The sequence below is a fragment of the Mauremys mutica genome, chromosome 4 (assembly GCF_020497125.1).
Source record: "Mauremys mutica isolate MM-2020 ecotype Southern chromosome 4, ASM2049712v1, whole genome shotgun sequence".
Classification (NCBI taxonomy): Eukaryota; Metazoa; Chordata; order Testudines; family Geoemydidae; genus Mauremys; species Mauremys mutica.
Window position 1 is genome coordinate 64,669,596 of NC_059075.1, and position 21,835 is coordinate 64,691,430.

At 45.5% G+C, this 21,835-nt stretch overlaps 1 protein-coding gene across 4 annotated transcripts in view; it reads right to left on the minus strand.

The window, feature by feature from the left end:
- PAPLN (papilin, proteoglycan like sulfated glycoprotein) overlaps positions 1–19,195 on the minus strand; it is a 78,514-nt gene extending 59,319 nt beyond the window's left edge. For 2 of the 4 annotated variants that reach the window (XM_045013472.1, XM_045013471.1), the window contains exon 1: positions 2,723–3,010. In XM_045013472.1, coding sequence (XP_044869407.1) covers positions 2,723–2,878 — 156 coding nt within the window. In that variant the 5' untranslated portion in view covers positions 2,879–3,010. Of the gene's footprint in view, positions 1–2,722; positions 3,020–19,143 lie in introns of those variants that run through there. The other 2 variants (XM_045013475.1, XM_045013474.1) reach the window with 2 other exon arrangements.
- Positions 19,196–21,835: the final 2,640 nt, after the last annotated feature.

The following is a 21,835-nucleotide window of genomic DNA, read 5'->3' on the forward strand; positions in this document are numbered from 1 at the left end:
CACAGCCCAGCTTCAGCTTCTGGCCTGGCCAGGGCTTCAGGGGAAGAGGAGGAGCAGGGGGCAGGTCCCCATGGTGTGTGTCGGGGGGGCTAAGGCCCACCTCAGCCCCCCCACCAGGAAGAGGCAGGTGCCACTAGCAGGGGCTGCACTTTGTGGCAGGGGAGCTGATCATCTTCTCAGCTTCCCTGCTACAAAGTGCAGCCTCTGACAGCCTGCCTGAGGCTAGTATGCAGGGGCGGCTCTAGGCATTTTGCCGCCCCAAGCATGGCAGGCAGGCTGCCTTTGGCGGCTTGCCTGCAGGAGGTCCCCGGTCCCGTGAATACAGCAACAGCCTGCGGGAGGTCCGCCGAAGCTGCGGGACCAGCGGACCCTCCGCAGGCATGCCGCCAAAGGCAGCCTGCCTGCTGCCCTCGCGGGGACCGGTAGAGCACCCCCCGTGGCTTGCTGCCCCAGGCACTTGCGCTTGGCGTGCTGGTGCCTGGAGCCGTCCCTGCTAGTATGCCCATGTTAAAAAGTGGGAGGGCCATGGCCACCCTGCCCACACCCCTGGTTCAGGTTACAGGGCCATAACATTGCAGTGAAGCCATTCCGGCTCGTGCTGGAGCAGTATTATGCCTCTGGGAGAAAAATTATTCCTCCTGATCCCAAGTGGTGATGAGCCTATAGCCTAAAAGGAGAGGATTGATAAAGCTCGTAATCCCATCCTAGGTACTGTAATGCCAGATGCTATTCTTATTCACAGAAACAGCTCATTCTTTTATGAGACTTACTATTTCCACATGCTGTGCTCTGAAGAATCTCAAGGCACAGACTTGGTTTCTTTAATGAAGTGCTTATCATTTTACACAAGGACTCTAAAGAGTGAGATAACCACCAGCAGCCTTATGAGTAAACCCTTCAGGACAGGGATTATCTCTTTTTTATGTTTTGTACAGCACCCAGAACAACAGGGCCTCAATCCAGATTAGAGCCTTTGGGCAATGCCATAATTAAAGTGTTAATAATAATAATAAAAAAATTCCCAAATTCCTCTACAGAGCAGCTGGGTCTCTAGACTGAACACAAAGGCAGCAACAATGTATCACCTTTTCTAGCACATCAGGCAAATTGGAACACAGCTACTAACACGCACTCCAGCTCAGTCCATGTTCATATCTTATGAGATAACTAACCCCTTAATTACTAGATGAACTGACACTGCAGAACACTTGCATCACACTTGATAAACACCTGGACCCAAAAATGGGTGAGCCAACACCAGAAACACACAGACTGCATAGGGTGACCAGATGTCCCGATTTTATAGGGACAGTCCCGATTTTTGGGTCTTTTTCTTATATAGGCTCCTATTACCCCCAACCCCCTGTCCTGATTTTTCACATTTGCTGTCTGGTCACCCTAAGACTGCATCAGAAGGCACCTAGCTTATAAAACAACAACATTTCAGGTTATCCATTCTCTAACTTCTGTCTGATGCTGCATCCCAGCCTCAGAGCTGCCATCCTTCTATTTAGAGAGAGACAGTCATGTACAGCTTATTTTTAAAAGCAAATAAATTCAAATGTTTTTTTTTAAACTAATAAGGGGAGATAGAGAGAGAGCGAGTGAGAACGTGGAGAGAACTAGCAACAAAATTTTGCACCCCTGCTTGGCATTTGCCACAAATCATTTGAGTCACATAGGAGTTCTGTCTCACAGGTTACATTTACAGGGGATGTCTTATTAGCTTAGCCGTAATAAGGTTTGAAATGTGTAGATTCTATGGAATCAGAGTCTCCAATATCAGGGGGATCAACTCAGGCCTTTATCCATCTGATGTACGTACATCAGGTTCCACACAATTTACTGTGTGGAGGCAGTACAATCTTACAGGGTCATTGTAAAAGCAAATTTGGCCCCAAACTTTTTGTTGTTGGTGGCTTTTTTGGGGAGGAGGGGAAAAGGGATACTTTTACAAAGCTGAAGACCATCAGAAACATTACAAATCTGATGGAATCAGATTATTTTAGAAACAAAACATTTCCCTGCAGTGTTGTCAGCACAGGTCTGTGCTGATGTATGAGAATCTGAGAATGAAAATGACTTAAAAAAAAAGTGAAACTAACATCTTCATTGTCCAACCAGAGAGAAATAAGAAAGTAAACACAGAACATCTATAGTGGAAACTTTAATTTAATTTTTTAAATGTTCATTTTAATCTGTTTTAGTAATGTAGGTAAAGCAATTTCTCTTTTTAAATGATGTTTAAGTTACTATCCCTTTAAAATCCATGGTCTTATATGGTTTTGGTAGGCATTAAAAATCCCCCAGCACTTTCTATAAGAGCAGAGTGTTTGTCCTGCTATCCCTGGACAATACTGCCCACCACACACACTGTCATACAGTGTGCTGTGCTCTTGCTTGCTGCCCTCCACCCCAGAAACAGCTGCATTTCACTGGACCTGTGTCTATACCATTTATGAAACACTCTAGGATCAAAAAGCATTACAGAAAGAGAGGGGATCACATCTATCAAAGTACAGACAGGAAGGGGAGTATGAATCCCAATGTTATCTACAGACAATCTTGCTGAAGGGCTCTGTGCTATTGCAATGGGGAGTGTACAATGTAAAGGTAGTGCAAACATTTCCAAGATCACTGAGTACAGAGGTACAAAAACTTTTAATCAAGCTTTACAAACAGACCCTCGCCAGCCTTCCTCCCCCTCCCCGTGCTCCTGTACCTCCTGATCTTGGGAACTCCATGCTAGACAGCCATGAGGGTTTTCTGAGCTGTGTAAGTCCTTTAAAGGAGCTGGCCCCTCCCCAGGGAATACCATGGCACTTTGTAAATCCTGTGCCTTTAGATTTAGCACAGCACTTGTCACAACACTAGCCATCCTTTTACCATCTCTTTCTCAGAATGAGCTCCCAAAGTAGCCTTCTCAGCTGACATGTTCACTTGTTTAGCAACAGGAAAACCACAAAAGATGTCAGAGTGGGGCCTGATCCTGCAAACCCTTCCTTGCACTGGCTTTGGTGGGACTACTTTCTTGAGAAGAGGTCTGCAGGATCAGGTCTATGTTCTGGACAGGTGAAATGAGTGTGTAACGATCACAATAGACACACCCTTCCTCTGGAAGTAGGCAGGTGCTCCTTCAATCCACACAGCTGTCTCTCATAGTAATGGTTATTTGAGTATTAATTGCCAACAGGCACACTGGTTCTGCAGCTTAACGGTCCTAATCACTGGGCTTACTTTTCCCACAAACTGGTAACAGCTCTCACACCAAAACAAGCCCTGCTAAACTTATATTGCTTTCTACACTTATGCTGGCAGGATCTGTTTAGGCACCAAGCCCCTGGGCTCCTCCAACATTAACTGATAACTGATACCTCTTCCCTCTCCCCCAAGAATGTTAGTAATGGCTATTTGATTACATTAACCCCTGGACTAATTAACTTGGGAGTGGGGAGCAGCAGGGATTAACATTCACTGAATATATGGAGTGTCTTCTTCCCTCTCTGCCAGGAAATCTGATTTTGCAATCACAGGACTCCATTCAGCAAACATCTCTCTTGTCCTTTAAACTGTAGCCAGGCTGATAAAAAGTAGTTGGAAATAAAAAGCCCATAAACAGCAAAGGAAAGACAAATAGACAAGTGGCAAATGAGATGAAGAGGAGAGGAAAGAAGTGACCCATAATGCAAAACTAACTCTTACCTTCTGCATCCGTCTGTTTGAAGGGGAGTGTAAGGTTTAGAGGCACTAAAGCCACCCTGTAGCCCAGCTGCGCGTCCACTTCCCCACTTCTGTAGCTCAATCAGTGGCTCCAACACCCTCCTCTCCCCAGCTTCTGTTTGGTTACTAATCCCTACTGCACAGGAAAAGGAGAGAGTTGGATTTCATTTAACCCCTTGAGCCTCAAAGTTTCTTTATGAGTTTCCTGTTTTGCTTCTGAAAGCCAGAGTTGTAACCGCGCACACATGGAAGAGCCTGATTTAGGATGATTTCCAGTTCCCTTTGAACGTGTGCGTGCTTTAATTGAAAATTGTGCTGCAAGTTATTGCCTGGGTGGAGCCCTTCATAACTAGTTTTATTGTAGCTGCAGGCAGCATATCAAGAGACAGATACAGTAATTCCTAGTTCCACTCACTGTTCCTCATTTTCAATAAATTCCCAAGTCTAAATAACAAAATATTGAATGTAATCACATTTCCTTTGAAACTAGAGATGGGCCAGAGCCACAAGTCATCAACAAGGCATCCCCTAGACTGTGGGAAATTTGAATCCAAATCCAGTTCACAGCTGGCCCCATCTCTATGATGGGCTTAACCAGACCATCAGATCTGAAGGTCCCAGCATTTTGGAGGAGTTAGCCCTATATCCAGAGATGAATATTACAGCTCGGGCCCATCTCTATTTGAGATGCTCTTTTCTCCTTTAACATGCACCATGTAGTTTACATCCTCTGTGAAAAACCAGCTGGGAGAACAATTTAGCAACAGTAAAAACTGCTCAGTAGGAAAAACGCTGATGGAATGCCAGTGTAGCTAATAGATGACAGTGAGTTCTTGCTTGTAGTTCCCTCTTTGATCTTGAAAACAGTGTCTTTTTCACCTGTTGATTTGGGCCCCTATCCAGGGCAAAATAACTTTAAGGACCCAGATAACTGGTCCACAAAATGGGTTCCACACCAGCAATGATGTAAATTACATCGACTTAAAGTGATGTCTACACTGCACTGTGTCAGCAGGAAATGCTCTCCCCATCGGCATAGTGCATCTTCACCAGATGTGCTACAGTGATGCAGCTGTGCTGATGTAGCGCAGTAGTGTAGACTAGCCCAAAAAATTTACTTTTAAATGAGAGCTGAGGTTCTCACGTGTTCACATGACTCCAGGAGCTGGGGCTTTCGGAAATACCCCCAAAAAATCCTGAGAGCTGGTAACACTGCTTCTGTACTTGATAATCTTACAGAGATTTGGCAGAGATTTTTGCCCATGAGGCATATCTACTGACAAGCAAATCTCAAATGATGCATGGTGCTCAGATACCAAGCTGATGGGTGCCATAGGAGAACCCAGGTATGCTGTAACCAGGACTGTAACCAGGGTGGCATGAGCAGGGAAGATGCCTAGTGTGCAAAGCTGCGGGGGATAGAAAAATAATGAAAAACTGTAGGGTGCAAATATACTTGCTCACCTCAGGCACTAAAATGCCTAGTTATGGTTCTGGCTTTTCCAGATACAAAAAAACAACCCTATACTTTCCCTCTAAATTACTATTACATAAACAAAACATGAGAAAACAGTAAGGTCTGTATGAGAGAGCACCCAGTGTGTCTCTCCTCTGTGTCAGTCTGCACAACAATGAAAGCAAAATGACCTCCTGTCCCTGTAGACTGCAGAATCCTGTAGATTTAAAGGTGCAGTACACAAACCAATGCATCAGTTACACAACCAAATAGCTGTTCCTCTCATCCATCCCTTGTCAGCACGTTGTATACGAGAAATATCCATTTAACAACATAAAAATAATTGTCCTGTCACAACAGAAACTGCTCTCCACACAGCCATCCAAATTCTCCTTTGACAAAGCTGGGGATTGGGCAGGAAGAGGCTGCAACTGCTGGTATCTCCAGGTGACTGAGACACACTCATCCTCCAGCGATGTCGGCCCAGGTGAAGGACAAGGCGGCTTTCCAAAGGCTCAGCTTCCTCTACCAGGCGGTTCACTGGGTCCTTGCCCAGAATCCCGAGAACCAGGAGCTAGCACGGTTCTACTGTCACGTGCAGTGCAGCATCAGCCACAGGCTCATCCTGAGACAGGACTTGTCAGTGAAGAGAACCATCTGCAAATCCTGCTCGGCCCTCCTGGTCCCTGATGTCAGCTCCATGGTGCTCCAGAGAAGATGCCGCAGCTGCCACTGGATGGTTGTACCGTGTCTCCGCTGCGGCCAGACCAAGCGCTTCCCAAGCAACCCAGCATACAAGCTGTGGGTGTAGCAGCCCAAGGCCCTGCTGGAGAACCAGCCTCAAGCCAACCAGAAACCTGTGTTGCCAAGTGTCATGATTTTATAACAAGTCTTGTGTTAGCTGATGTTTTTCTTAACCCCCACAGGCCTTGGCATTGTGTGAATATACCAGCCTCTCAGCTTGTAATTTTTTAAAGTAAATTCTAGACCTCACAGTTGTGGAGAAAAGCTTGTAAACATGATCCTTAAAGCTTCCAAAGCCAGCAGGCAAATCAACAGAACTCCACACGCATTGTTTTTTAGAGATCTCATGATTTTTGAAAGCCTGGGTTTGGCAATGCTGCTCTTGTGACACTGACAGGAGGAATTTTGGGAGGAGGAATGTAATTGCCCACACTGGAATTTGGCCAGGACACAACCAAGAAACAGCTGTGCCTACTTTGCTAAAGCAGATCCTGGCTGCACACAGCATCTGGGGACATTTAACCATAAAGATCTAAGAAATGTTCCCTGGGGATGTTGAAATAAAATCAGAACTGACCAGAACTTTCACTCCAAACTCAAACAATCTGAAACTTTGGTGAAGTTCATTTCATCAAAAAACCCCAACAACCAGCCAAACAAAAAAGGCCTTGTACCTCACACTTCCTGATTCCAACAGGAGGGCAGGAACATGGGAAAAACAAAGGCTGTTCTTGTGGGATTTTAGTCCAGGCCCAGCTCATCTCAGGAAATCTGTATTGTGGGTCTCACAAGACAGCTTGAAATTGCAAAATTTCCAGGCCAAAGTGGAGCCCTAAGGATACATTCTAAGCAATCAAATGATTGGGTATAAGTGTGCAACAAATTTCTGCATGGTGATCCCATGCTTGCTATTGTAAGTAGTTAAAGTGTACACAGTTTCTGTGAAAGAGGAAGTGATCCCTGTGTACCTTGTAAGTCCTGGAAACACTTTTGAATGAAAAAAAAAAAAGAGGTGACAATGCACCAAGGTCATTCTCATAATTTGACAGCGAACCCAAGACTTACAATGCAGCAAGTCTAGTCAGACACAGAACACTCACCCTCTCCACCAGCCTGCTTCATCCAGGGGATGCATGGGCAGGCAAGGGCAGTGTCACAGGCGTGACCACCATCAGGAGGAGAATTTGGGTGAGTCAGGTCACCTGTTTTATATTGTTAATGAAACATTTTTGGTACAAAGCATGTTATTGAAGGAGATCCCTTCTACTGTGCTGTTGATCTCTTAGGCAGGGGTCTGTCCTGGCAGCAGCAATACCAGATTTTCTTCCAACAAGCCCTCAGAGGACTTTTAATGGAAAGGAACCACCAGACTCCCTTATTGCCAAGGAGATCCCTTTCTCCTTTCAGAAGGACTGATTCATATAAGAATACAGAACCTGACAAGCTTCACATGACTGACAGGCTGTTGCTATTTAAGGTTCCCTTCATTGTTTTAGCAAGATCCAGGAATGTCTGTGCAGGGAACTGAGAGTCAGGGACTTGGGTTCTAACCCCAGCTCTGCCATGACTCACTTTATTATCCTGAGCATGTCACCTGATCCCTCAGACTCTCAGCTTCCTCATCTCTAACACAGGGATGACAATACACCTCTACCTCGATATAACTCTGTCCTCGGGAGCCAAAAAATCTTACCGCGTTATAGGTGAAACCGCGTTATATTGAACTTGCTTTGATCCACCGGAGTGCTCAGCCCTGCCCCTCCCCCGGAGCACTGCTTTACCGTGTTATATCTGAATTTGTGTTATATTGGGTCACATTATATCGACGTAGAGGTGTACTTGCCTACCCCCAGGAGCGCTAGCCTGTGAGGAGTTGTTAATGTTCATGAAGCACTTTGAGCCCCTCAGATGAAAGCTGGAAAGTATTATGAGACTTCTCTTGTAGATGGACTCTGCTGTGTGACTATAGCAAGATCTGAAATAACTTACTATACCAAACAAGTTACTTGCAATAGTTATTTTTTACCAGGAATTCTTGCACTGCTCCATAACTGCCTCTCTGCTCCAGGGGTCTGGTCACCTACGCACTCCTGTGATCTCTCTCCTGGAGTGCTGAGGACTGGCCCACTCAATGCTATGTGATCAGATGAATTAACAGAACTTTTGTATGACTACAATTATTAGCAGATATGTTCTTTCTATGGCACGTGGGTATAGGGCTCAGCAGGAGCCTGGTCAGGTTAGGAGAGGGGGCAATAGTATCTGAGTAGAATGGGGTAAAGTACATGAAAAATAATTCCCAGTATTAGCAGGGCTATAGCCACATGAATCAATAATCTGTGAGTACTGCTATTATTATAGTGTCTTTGACACACACAGGCTTGGAATGAAACAGAAAGAATTCTGCCTAACAATTCCCAAAACAGAAGTCTGAAGTTGGGCTTCTACGTTCATATTTAGGGCCTGACTGTCAACATCCAGGAATGACCACTGATCTCAATAGAAGCTGTTGGGCACTCAGCATTTTTTAAAACAAAATTTTCATATGGTTGTTTTTCATTTGCAGAGGTGGGGAATAGGGGATTCTAGCTCATCCTGCCCAGGGTGGATACCAGCTGGGGCTATTTCACCTCTTGATGCAAGGGGCTATAAGGCCAGGCTTTGTGGGGGGTGCTGAGCTTTCATTCCAGCCCACCACTTCCCTTGGGAGTTCTTCCCCATGCATGAGCATGCTGGCCGAGTAGAGAAGGCCAGTACTGGATGGATGCTCTGGGCTTACTGCTAAGATGCAAGGGGTGAGTGCTCCCAAACAAAGCTATACTCCTGTTCATTCATGCCCCTGAGGGGCTGGGAGCATCTGGCAAAGTCCTACACTCAGTCTCAGCAAGATGACTGCTGAATTACATGAGCTTCCAGCCTAGGATCCCCATACATCCGCTTATGGTACATCCCCCCCGAAATACAGCCTTGATCAATAGTAAACGAATGGGCTTGTGCGTAAAAATCTCAGTGCAGAGCCTGAAGCTGGAGGTGCCGCTCTCATTCCCATTCAGATCCTTCACTCAAGCACATCAAGACAAGACAGTTCAGTGAAGGCCAATGAAATCAGTCAGCACCCTGCCACTGCCTGCACCACCAGGGAAGAGCGGTGATATAAGAGATGTAAAGAGATCATCTCACCCTAGCACCTACTAGGTCAGGCCACAGGAGGCTCTCTCTTGACTAATGTGGTAGAGCTGCCACCTATAGACTAGGAAGGTGATGGGTTCAACTGTCTGCTGTAGTAACCTGCAGGACTCACATGCAGCAGCAGAGGCACACCTCTCCTAATTGGGTAGAACTACTTTCTTCTCTGGCTGCTGCTCAGGCACAGCACAGCACAGCCTGGGCTCTAGTGTCCTTGAGCCAGATTCTGTCCCCTTCTCCAGCCCTTTCTGTCAGATGGGTTCTGACTCCCGTGCTGCATTTCCCCACAGGGACAGTACATGAACTGACAAGAATAACTGTAATAGCATTAATAGGCAGTTGCCCTTGCCCCTTTCCATTGCCAGGTAAGTGATCAGCCTGTCACTCAAATTATTTTTGGTCCATTTGGTCCATTGGTTGCCTTTGATATGCAGGAGGTCAGGCTAGATAATCTGGTCCTTTCTGGCCTTAAACTCTATGACTCTAGTTCCAATCGGTTGAGATTAAAATCCTGACCTGCTGGAGAGTCCAGGCCAGGTGAGATGAGAAAAATCAAGCACAAGCTTCTCGTCCTTACCTTAAAAGAGAGGAGGAGAAACATGTATGAACAATTTTTATACTAAAATCTTCCAAAGTCCATGACTAATTTTAACAGAAGATACTATTCCGCACCTGAGAGTATCTCTGAAAACAAAACCTCAAATTAGAGTGGAGTTGGGGAAGTGACCTGCTGGAGATGGACATTTTTATATCCAGATCTTCAAATCGAGGATCCAGTTCTAATCTCCTTTACACTGGTTTTAAATCAGTGGCGCTACTCCTGAGTTATACCAGCAAGAGATCAGGATAAGACCAAGATCACTGGGCATGTTTTCAATTCCATTTTTGTTTTTAAAGCATTGGGATACATTTCACATCCCAAACCCACTGTTTTCAGATATTTATATATAGTCATTTCACCATTCCTAAACAGGGCAGGATTTATGGTCAGGCGACTGCTGAGGTGCCAGGGTTAGAGTGCTGTTTTTGTTGTTAGGAACAAAAAGGAAAATGGAATATTTGAGGTAAAATGTTTCAGGTATTTTGTGTGTGGATTCATTTTTCCACTAACCTCCTAGAATGTTCTGGACTTTGGTAGAAACTTGTAGTTCTCAAAAAGTCTGGAAGGTTCCACAAGTTTATCATCTTATATAAGAGAGAGAAATCATACATTCAAATCGTTCATCAAAGCCATTAAATTGGCTACAAATGGAATAAAAAATAAGGTATTCAAAAGTTTAACAAATGGGTTGGAGGGCACCAAAGATGCTCCTGGCCTGGAGTGCCATTTGGTCTAGGGCTGGCCCTGTTCCTAAAGACAGACAGACACTAAGGGTATGTCTTCACTAGCAATGTTAAAGCACTGCCGTGACAGTGCTTTAACATGACTGTGTAGTCACGGTTTTTTAATTGCTGTAAAAAACCCATCCCCATGAGGGGAGTAGCTACCAGCGCTGGTAAAATGGCAGAGTAGACTAGGCCTTAGAATTCTCTTAATTGCCAAGAAACTGATCGCAGGTTTATAGAAATTTCCTTTTCCTCCCAGTGTCAGGGATTTAAATATAGAGTGAAGCTGGCAGCCAGAGAGAGAATCTTATTTAGAGTGATTAACCTAAGAACACTGAGTAATCTGCATGGTCTCCATTAGACCCTTTGTTGTTCCACAGAGTTGAAACTGGAATAATTATCTTTTAGTAAACACAAACACACACACACACACACGAATGAAGTGAGAAATTACCTTATGCAGAACAGAAGCTCCCATGGCTGTACATATAACATTTGTTTTCCTTTTTATTATTGGTTTAAATTTTAATTGTTTAAAAAAAGTAGAAAAACAAAGCAAAGGTGGATTTGGGCTAGAAAATTAATTTGAAGTGAAAAGATTCATAAGAACAAAACATAATAAACTTAGCTCTAGATCCTGTGTTTCTTGTGCCCTGCAAACTCCCTTTGGACTGCAAGGAATGCAGGGTCAGGCCCAGACATTTCTATTCAGGTTACACTTTAAAATGTAAAGGAAAAATCTCTTATCTCCAAAGTGTTTTTCAAATACTCTAGTCTGCCCCACCCAGAACAGAAGAGCTAAAGCTAAACCCTGGCCCAGATGATACAAATGGAACAAACTATTATGGAATAGATCCTGCTTACACTGAACTCTAGAGTGAAATCTGTTCATAGTGAAGTAGAATGAAAGTCCCAGCGTATTGATTGCAGTTCAGACACAGTGACTCTGCTCAGAAAGCCTGATCATTGAAATCAATGGAAAGATTCTCTGGACTTCAATGGGCTTTGGATCAGGCCAAAACTGAGGTTGTCTTGGAGGAGAAAAATGCATCTAACCTCACTCTGGGCCTGACTCTGCACCCTTTAAAACCAATGGCAGAACTCCACTTGGCATCACTTGTGCTGGATGGGGACCCGGTAGAGCAGTGGTTTTCAAACTTTGTTAGCTCAGCCCCTCCCCCCACTTTGAGTTTCAATTTTTGGTTGTGCCCCCACCCCCAATACCTGCCCTCCTGCCTTCTGTTTTCAGGGTGGGGGAAGCTGTGTGTGACAGCCTCTGGGGGCGGAGCTAGCACTGGGTGCAGAAGCATTGACACTGACCACAGACTAGGTGGCCCACTTAGGTGAGACAGAAGGTGGAGGTGATGCTCCCTCCCCGAGCTCCCCTGCACGGGGCTGGCCCAAGCCCCCTGGCATCACCACTCCCTCCCCCCCCAAACATTCCTCTGCACCCCCCACATTTTGAAAATCTCTGTGTTGAAGGGGTTTTGCATCTTTCAACACAGGGTTTTCACTGGGAAGCCAAAGCAGCCAACCAAGCAACTCCACCTCTCTCTTCAGACACAAGTTCTAAGGACTCCCAGCATTAGTCATTGTCCTGAGCCTCTAGGTCAGCGGCTCTCAACCTATTTTCCATTGTGAGCCACATACATAGCTCTCTATGTGTTATGTGGGCTGCATCCACACACTATATACACTATCTGTACTGGTCTGAGGATGGCACATGGGCTGCAGCTGTGTGCTGATTGGGCCATGGGTTAAGAACCAGTGCTCTAGGGGCTTGTTCTGCTGATCAGAAAGTGACACCGATTCCTTCAAAAGCGAAGATTATAATATTTTACAGGACAGCTAATCGTCTGGGAAAAACAAACACACCCAACAGCTGCACACTGACTATGAGAGGTGATGATTTGATGTTGCAGGTTTTAGAATTAGTTTTCCCTTTCAATTTCCCCTCTCCGCCTGCCCTTTGGCCCTCACTGTGTGTTTGAGTTTGCTGCAAAAGAATAATAAAGAGAAGTTTTGAAGGATAAAAGGAAGCCGATCATAGCACAGTTGATGTGAAGAAAGATCCTCCTGGAACCACTCCAACTATTCTGTTTAAGCTCTGAGGCTGTTTTCTCTAACCAGCCTCTCCCACGCACACTCCCACCTTCTACCCCTCCCGCTAGTCACTGTATGGTCAAAAGTCACCTGTTCTTAGCTACATTCAGCACTGAACATCCACTGCAGTGCTGGTGACAAGACAGACAGTATAAGAAAGACAGTGAAAGCAAAACAGCCTCCTGACAGTACTTTCCACCTCCTCTCCTCCATTTTTTTCCTCTAATTCCTGGTCCATTAATATACAGTTACTGAGACTTAACAAATGTAAATCTGGTGTCAAAACATAGCCCTTCAGTTAAAAAGTGTTTAAGTCAGCCAAGATTTAATTCTAACACACCAAACACTCCAGATCATCATGAGCTGACTACACTGAAATAGAAATTTAGACAGAAATCCCTGAAAGTTTTACATTTCAGCTTGGAATGGGAAAAGGACAAGAATAACTGTAATAGCATTAATATCCTCTGGCCAGCCATGCCTTTAGTAGCCAGTGCTTGGAATCATGAGGCTGAGACAATGCCACCTCTGCAAGTGTATTTCAGTCAGGCAGTAAGAAAATTTATCTCTCAAGCGAAAGCCTTGACTGTATTGAAGCCTAATGCCAGCACAGAAAAGTCTGCATACACTGCAACAAAGTGGAGTGATGAGAAGATGAGCTCTCTCTCTCTCCTCTATGCATTCACACAGTCCAGTCCCCTCCAGCAAACTCAAGGTGGGTCCAGTTCCTTTCCCCCAGCTCTGTCCCTATGTGAACTCCATGGCAGATATGATGGTGCCATGCTCAGGTTTTGGTGGTCCCCACTACAACTATGATTTAGATCTCTATGATCCAGGATAGGGGTCAGGGATCTTCTCCCAGAATGATAAAGTGTGCAATCATTACTAAGGAGCCCCCATAGGAGAGAATCCAAGCTGCACTTCTCTTGCCTTTCTGAGATCTCGCCCCCACAAATAGGTGACTTTTTTCCACCATGTCCCTTTGGTCTGAGGAGAATGTAGTCCAGTTCAGTCCAGTGTTTTCTGGTTCCAGTGGTAGAAGGTTTTGGTTTGGTTTTAGGTCTGCTTGGGAAATCTCATGCATCTCCTTTGTATTGCTTCACAGTTGTCTGTTGAGCTTCTGTGCTTGCCGTTCCTTTGCCTCAAAGGCAAACTTTGTATCCTGAAGCTGGGCAATGGTCTCCTTGGCTTCCTTCAGATCCTGGCAGATGCGCTCGTACTTCTGCATCAGATCCTTGTTCTCCCGACGCAACTCCTGCACCACCTGGTTCACCTCCTCTGTCTGCTTAGTGCAGTGGATCTTCAGCTGCTCCACCTCCGACAGCATGATCTCCATGTTTTTTACCAGCGACTCCAGTTTCTCCTTCGACATCGTGCCTGGTACAGTTCCGTTCAGCTGGCCTATCCCGAAACCGAAGGGGCCAAAGACAGGTACCCTGAGTAACACACACCAGGAAGCCTGGCACTCACACTCCTGCTGTCTCTTTTTATACTCTCCTCTGCTCATCCTCCCCCTTTCCTTTCCCCAAAGCATCTCTAATCTTCTTTGCTGTGTTAATCTACTTATTTTCACTGCGCTGTAGAAATCTGCTGAAGCGCTGACAACAGTAACATATGTGCTGTGTAGCAAAAGGCCCAATAACACTCCTGCGCTGCAGCCTCTCAGACTCGCCCATCACTCACTATGGAGATTCACACAGGGGCTCTCTGCAGTGCTCATCACTCACATAGACTAACTGCACTTATTACTCAGCTGAGCCTCCTGCAAGCCAGCACCCTCCTCAGCTCCTGCTAAGAGCATGGCCTGCCTCACCCGTCACACCTTCCACTGGCAGAAGTTGGTCCAAAAAAAGGTATTACGGTACCTTATCTTTCTTGTCTCTCTCATATCCTGGGGCCACATGGCAACAACAACCCTGCAGACAGACACCAGTGTCAGTCAGGAGTAGCTCCAATGAAGTGAGCCATACAGCGGTATAAAACATGCGTAGGCAAGAGGAGATTCAAGCTATTTCTGCTCTGGGTAAGGGGGAGCTAGTGAATCAAGTTTAAACTTCTCACTCTTGCACAAAATACCCTGCTCACTTCACACCAGTCTGAAGCTTAAACCCAATCTCCTACTGGTCCCACCCTCCACTCCCTGCTACCTCAGCGTTGCCAATGATGCCAGCCACACAAATGACACAAAAACAATCTACCCATACACTGCTCAGATTCCCCTGGGCAATGGGCTGATGCCATCAGTCACAGGAGCCTGTGAGCGCTTTGCCCACTCTTTGGCGGTGTGGGGGGTGATGGGTACGTCCCTGGAAATTCTGTTAATTTAATAATAAACTTGCCCAAATGGTAAGGATCATTCATTTGCTTGAGATCCAGTGTAATGACATTAACCCTGAGAAACTCATTCGGCACATGCGTCTGACGAAGTGGGGATTCACCCACAGAAGCTCATGCTCCAATACGTCCGTTAGTCTGTAAGGTGCCACAGGACACTCTGTTGCTTTTTACAGATCCAGACTAACACGGCTACCCCTCTGATACTTGTCATTCAGCTAAAACAGGGACGTCACATACAATTCCATAGGAAGCAAACTCACTGTAGGTTAGTACTGGCCATCTGGTCAGTCTACACAGAAACTGGGAGACAGGCACAAAGATACCTTTTGCAAAGTAAGGACAAAAAGCAGCCCCTCTAAGGTTGGTAACATATTACTCCAGTCCATGCCTATACACACTCATTCTATTCACACGTGTTCTACACACACAGACATGCACAACCCCATTCACCCAACAGAGCACGTGTGCCAAGACAGAGAGACTGTTTCCCTCAGACCCCACCCCTAGCCTAGTTATGCTCTGGTACACAACTCTTTGTATTGCACTTTATTTTGTATGCTTAGTGACAACTGGTCTGCTTAAGAGGGAGCCTTAAGTGGCCTCTGTGGCACTACTGTTTGTGTTAAATGCCAGCCTGAGTTAGAAAGAGACAGGCCGTGTGCACACATCGTTCCCACAGAGACCTTCTCCCTCCATCCATTGGCCTCAGATCAGGACATTCTCTCTCTAATCTTGGGAAGTTTTAGGTGTTCATTCTACAGTCATCCCCCTCCCCCGAGCTCTGACTATGCAGAGACAATAAAGCTGCCTCACGCAGGGAGTGGCTCCTCTCCTCCCATGCCAGCTTAAGCTGAAGGCAGTGATGGAATCGTGCCAGGGCCTGACTGTGTTCAGTATTGGTATTTCAAGCCAGAGCCTTGGAACTTCTCACGATGGGAGGTTAAAGGGGCCAGAGTCATACAAGAAACTAGCACTGGCAGGTGGACCAGAGCACTTTGCAAAGGCTAGAGGAAAAACTATGTACAAAAGGGAAGGAGGATAGGGGGGAGTATAAACATAATTAAAATATATGTCCTAAAGTCCTTGTAGAAACATTTGCACTGGCTTCCAGCCCAGACCCCACGTGACACACATGGCAATGGAATAGGCTGGAACATGTAACAGCATTACAAAACTGCAGGTCTTTATTAGTGAGGAACTATCCCTGCCAGCACTGAGACGTACAGACGGCAGCCCTACACAATTTAATGCAGATAGAATTACAACACCAATGCATAGAGAAGGCAGTAGAGAGGTAATTTAGTTGGACTTTAGTACAGCATGTAACACGCTGTCTCTCACAATCTTACTCTCAAAACTCATTCAAACTGACTTGGATACAGACACTGTCTGGGGAACTGAAAACTTCCTGAAAGACCATAGTAACATTAAATTGAAGTGTGTGTGTGTGTGCGTGCACGTGTGTGTGTTTCTAGTGGAGAAGAGCAGGAATCACGTTTAGTTCTGGTCTTATTCTGTGTTTTCACTGATGATCTGGAAGAAAAAGTGAACTGTGTGTTCATGAAATTCACAGGTGATACCAAACTGGGAGGGAACTACAAATACCCTAGAGGGTAGAGAAATAATGCAATGGGACTTTGGGCATGACTTCAATAGGTATTGGATTGGGCCCTTAGAGAGGAATTGGAGACATGGGCAAAACACAACAAAAGGAAATTCTTCTTAGAAAAATGCAGGCTAATGTATCTGGGAGAAAATAATTCAAACCACAACTATTCAGTGGGGGAGAGAACTGACTAGCAGCAGTGCAGAAAAAAAGATGTGGGGGAATGGTATGGGACAGCACAACTTCAACAGGAGTTTGGGATTCAGTATGGCAGAGGAAAATAATCAAGCAGTGCCTGGCTGTATCACTTACAGGCTTCATGTCATGAATCAGCAAGGTTAATATCATTCCTTTTAAAGCTCTAGTACAGCGATTCTCAAACTATGGGCCAGGATCCCAAAGTGGGTCTCACCCCCACTTTAATGGGGGTGACCAGGACTGGCTTAGACTTGCTGGGACCCAGGGCCAAAGCCCGAGCCCCACCGCCCGGGACCAAAGTCCGAGGACTTCAGCCCGGGGCATTGGGGCTCAGGTTACAGACCCCTCCCTGGGACTGAAGCCCTTGGGCGTTAGCTTTGGGGCTCCCTACCCCGGGGCAGTGGGGCTTGGGCTGGCTCAGGCTTGGGTCCCCCATCCTGGGATCATGTAGTAATTTTTGTTATCAGAAGGGGGTCGCGGTGCAATGAAGTTTGAGAACTCCTGATCTAGTACAACCGCTCCAGGGACCTGGTGCTTAGTTCTAGGCATCTCACTGTCTGAAGAGGGCTGACAAATTGGAGGGTGTTCAGAGAAGAGCAACATAAATGATCAGTGGGCTGCGAGGATTGGTTGATGAGAAAAGGTTAACAACTGCATGGTCCAAAATCCCCAAGTGCTCTGGGGAGATGATTAGTACAAAAAAATGCTTCCATCGCGTTATTAAAGAAGGGGCTAGTGTACAACCAGTGGCTGCTAGTCTAGCTAAGGTCATACTAAATCAGAAGGCTTGAGTTAAGCCACTCATTGGCTGCTCTAGACACACTATATCCAAAGACCCCAACTCCTAAATGACCACCAACCCCCGCCACATGGGAGAGTGCACGTTTGAGAAAGAGATGTCAACAGATGGGCAGCACTAGTGCTAAGGATAGGAGAGGCAGGAGAAGGGGAGCAAGAAAATTACAAGGAATAGCATAGGCTGAGGGAAGGGACTTCTTGGGGTTTTCCGTATTGGTTGGGAACTGCCACTACTGGCTGCAGCAGTACACTCAGCCATACTACCTTTTCAGCCCCAGAGGCAAGCAGGGGGGGGGGGCGGGGAGGAGATCACCATGAAGGGCACCTAAGAGAGAGATGATTCCAAGGCACAAGCTCACCTAACACACACCTGTATGTCGAGCTAAGGGGTGCTTGGAAGAGGGTGACACAAAGGCCTTTCATCTCCCATTAAAGCGACTGTACCTTGGGCATTTTAGTTTCTGGGCTCTTCCAAAGGGGCACAGGAGACACTCCAGGATAAGTCAATGTGCTCCCTCACACTGCCTCCAGGCATTCCTCCACACTGCAGGGAGCGCAACTTGAAAACAGACATTTAAATTTGCAAACAAACAAAAAAGCCCATTAACGACAGTGGATATTAAAGCCAAACACAACCCAACTCAAAACACAAAACCTGGGAAATATGGAGTAAAGCCATACACATCTCCTTCTCACTCACAAAACCTGGGAAACATGGAGTAAAGCCATACACATCTCCTTCTCACTCATACACTCACCCCTCACTTATCTACCACAAGAAACAACAGTAATCAACCAAGTCACCAAAGTGACACCCATACAACCTTAATTCTTAAGAGTAGCAGCACTGTATTCCACAGTTAGTATCCTTATGAGTGGTTTATGCCTTACACTTCCTTCCAGTTGGATTTTTTATATGTAACCCTTCTGTTAGGTCAGGTGTTGTCAGCAGCAAAAACTTGCCAGGTACAGTTTTCTAGAGGTTCTTATTGAAAACACCAGATTGAGCTCCCGTCAAAAACCTTGGAAGCGAAATTACCTCCTCTGGGTCTCAATGACAGGCAATAATTCTCAATTTGCATTCATTAAGTCCAGGGGTATAAAACAAAATCTTTTTATTAGGGGTGGGGAAAAGGAGACACAGAATGAACTTGGGAAAGCCAGCTATTAACAAATCAACCATGTTCTGCAGGGTGTCTGAGCAACAGTTTTAACCTCCTCTCACAGCTGTGAGTGGCTAACACCTTCTAGCCCAGTGGCTCTCAACCTTTCCAGACTACTGTACCCCTTTCAGGAGTCTGATTTGTCTTGTGTACCCCCAAGTTTCACCTCACCTAAACATTACTTGCTTTCAAAATCAGACATAAAAATACAGAAGTGTCACAGCACACTATGACTGAAAATTGCTTAGTCTAATTTTTACCATCTCATAATTATAAAATGTCATTTAGAATATAAATATTGTACTTACATTTCAGTATATAGAGAAGTTTAAACAAGTCATTGTCTGTATTAAGTTTTAGTTTGTGCTGACTTTGCTAGTGCTTTTTATCGAGCCTGTTGTAAAACTAGGCAAATATCCAGATGAGTTAATGTACCCCCTTGAAGATCCCTTGTTGAGAACCACAATTCTAGCCACTTCCCTCCTTCTCCCCACTCCCTCACTCACAGTTTGTTGTCCAGGATAGGCAGAGTCCAAAATTCAGGCAGGTCCTTCTCCAGCCTCTATGGGAAGTATTGTCAGTGCAGCCCCAAGAACTCTACCACCTGACCCAGCTGAAGTGATTTCAGCTTTGATTGCTGGTTAGGGAAGCCCACACCTGAGTCCCTTAGCTAAGCTGTGGCGCTGTCTGGCTTCAGCCCAAGCCACCTCAGTGCTGTTACCTGTCTGAGCACTGCCTCTGCACTGTCTGCCGCCTCAGCCCGCCACCTTGAAGCTATACCTCAGCTCAGCTCTGTATGCTGCCTCAGCTCATTGCTGATTTACAGAAGGAGCTATGGTGTATAAAAGTGGTTCTCAATCAGGGGTCTGGGGTCCCCTGGGGGTCCTCTCAGGTTTCAGGGGGTCTGCCAAGCAGGGCTGGCATTAGACTTGCTGGGCCCCAGGGCAGAAAGCTGAAGCCCCACCACCTGAAGCTGAAGCCAAAGCCTGAACAACTTAGCTTTGCAAGGCCCCTGGGGCCCTGAGCACCTGCCTTGTTTGCTACCCCCTAACCCTGGCCCTGGGTTTTATATGCAGAAAAAACAGTTGTGGCACATGTGGGCCATGGAGTTTTTATAGCATGCTGAGGGGGCCTCAAAAAGAAAAAGGTTGAGAACCCCTGGAGTATAAGACGCTCTACAGAGTCCTTACCACCAGCCAGGTACTCCCCTCTTCCCTCCTTTTCACCCTGTCCAGCCTCCTTTACCCAGCTGTTCCGTACTGCGGTCTTGGCCATGGCGACCCCCTGCTCAGGCACATTTGGTGCTGTTCTATTGTTCTTTCATTTCCCAACAGGGAGAATAATGTTTTATTGGGCCCCAAGCTCAAAACTTAACTGAATTTTAACGAAAATGCCCCAAACTGCCAGGCCCCTTCAGTTGTTCCCCCCTCCCCCTCCCCTATGGAGCCTTTGCCCATCTGGAGTTCTCAGGCAACTCTGGGTCATTCTTCTCCTGTTCACCAACAGGTGTCAGTAATGAGCTCCAAGCGCTCTAGAGCAGGGGTTCTCAAACTGGGGATCGGGACCCCTCAGAGGGTTGCGAGGTTATTACATGGGGAGTCGTGAGCTGTCAACCACCACCCCAACCCCACTTTGCCTCCAGCATTTATAACGTGTTAAATATTAAAAAGTGTTTTTAATTTATAAACGGGGGGGTCACATTCAGAGGCTTGCTATGTGAAAAAAAGTTTGAGAACCACTGCTCTAGTTTCAGGCCATAGGGCTTACATACATATTGCTAATACAATCATCATATTGGGAGTCAGAATACCATGTTAGATGGATTATTGGGCCACTGCAAGATGACAATGACTGGGTCCTTGCATACACTATCATCACTTCTAAGTATAACAGAGAGTAGCTGATTTCCCATATCACTACATATATGTTTGTTTGCCTTGATACTTTTCAATCTCGTGAAATTCAAGGCAGCCTTTGTAGGTTCAGCTGCATGTACAGCTATACATTTTATTTATTTTGAACTAAAACTCCACACCGAAGGGTTCCCATCCACAGCCCTGGCCACACTGACTTACATTAGAAAACACAATATTAGAGAAGTTTACAAAATAAATCAGCAAATCATTGAAAGCAGCAGCACTTCCCTCCATGCTTCATCTAATCACCAGTCAGAAGATGAATACACTGCAGAATTGGTTTTATATCAGATGGCCGGGCAAAGGAAAAATTGTTGACATTAAGTGCACTTAATGGATTTGTCTCAAAATTAGCATGTTAGAGAAATCAAATATGGAATAGTGGAAATCAGTTCTAAAAGTGACCACAATTACATTAACTCCCTCTTGGGCATTGATAGGTCCTTAGAAAAATAAAACAAATGCCTTATACCTGTCCTATTAACACATGGAGAAGATGACAGTCTCAAGTTATTAATAAAGATCTAGCTATAAGGTTACCGAGACATCAAGCTGAGAGAGAAGAATAGCTGTGACCTACAAATTTCTGAATCCTTGCCTGACTGAGAATAAAACAGACTGAAGAGTTTTGAATTATCACTTTCCTTGAAAATAAAATGAGATATTCCATGAGGCTATGCCTTATTTACATAAGGCTTCAAAGCATGAGGAAAAACAAAAACCTCCCATTCACCATCAACCACATGACAGAGTGCCATAAGAGATTTCAGTCAACTGTACAAAGAGGTGGATGACACTGAAAATATTCATATGTATATACCATACATTTAACTTTCTGGGCAACATAGTGCCAGGCAGTGGTGGGGGTAGGATGTGTTGCTGCACAAATTATGGCAGCTGAGTATGGGAGGGAAGGGGGTGCAATGGTACCTTCTGGGAAGTGTAAGGAGAGACAGTTAGGTAGAAAGGTGAATGCAGGAAGATGTCATAAGGTTATGGGGGGGCAGTGGGGTGTCTGGCATCTGGAACCAAGTGGGAATGTCTGAGGGAGCTTGCAGCCATTGTGGTTGGAATTATTAATATTTATATTGGAAATCAGCAAACACCAGTTTATTAAATCCAAAGGCCAAATAGTATTTTATGCAGCTGCCTTACACACATCTAACAGCCTAAAAATAAACAGTCACTACACCCAATACTGTAACAACAAAGTATTCATAAGCATGTGTTCAGTATACTTACAAATAGGCCAGACCTAGGGATGACCATCTCATTTTGGCAT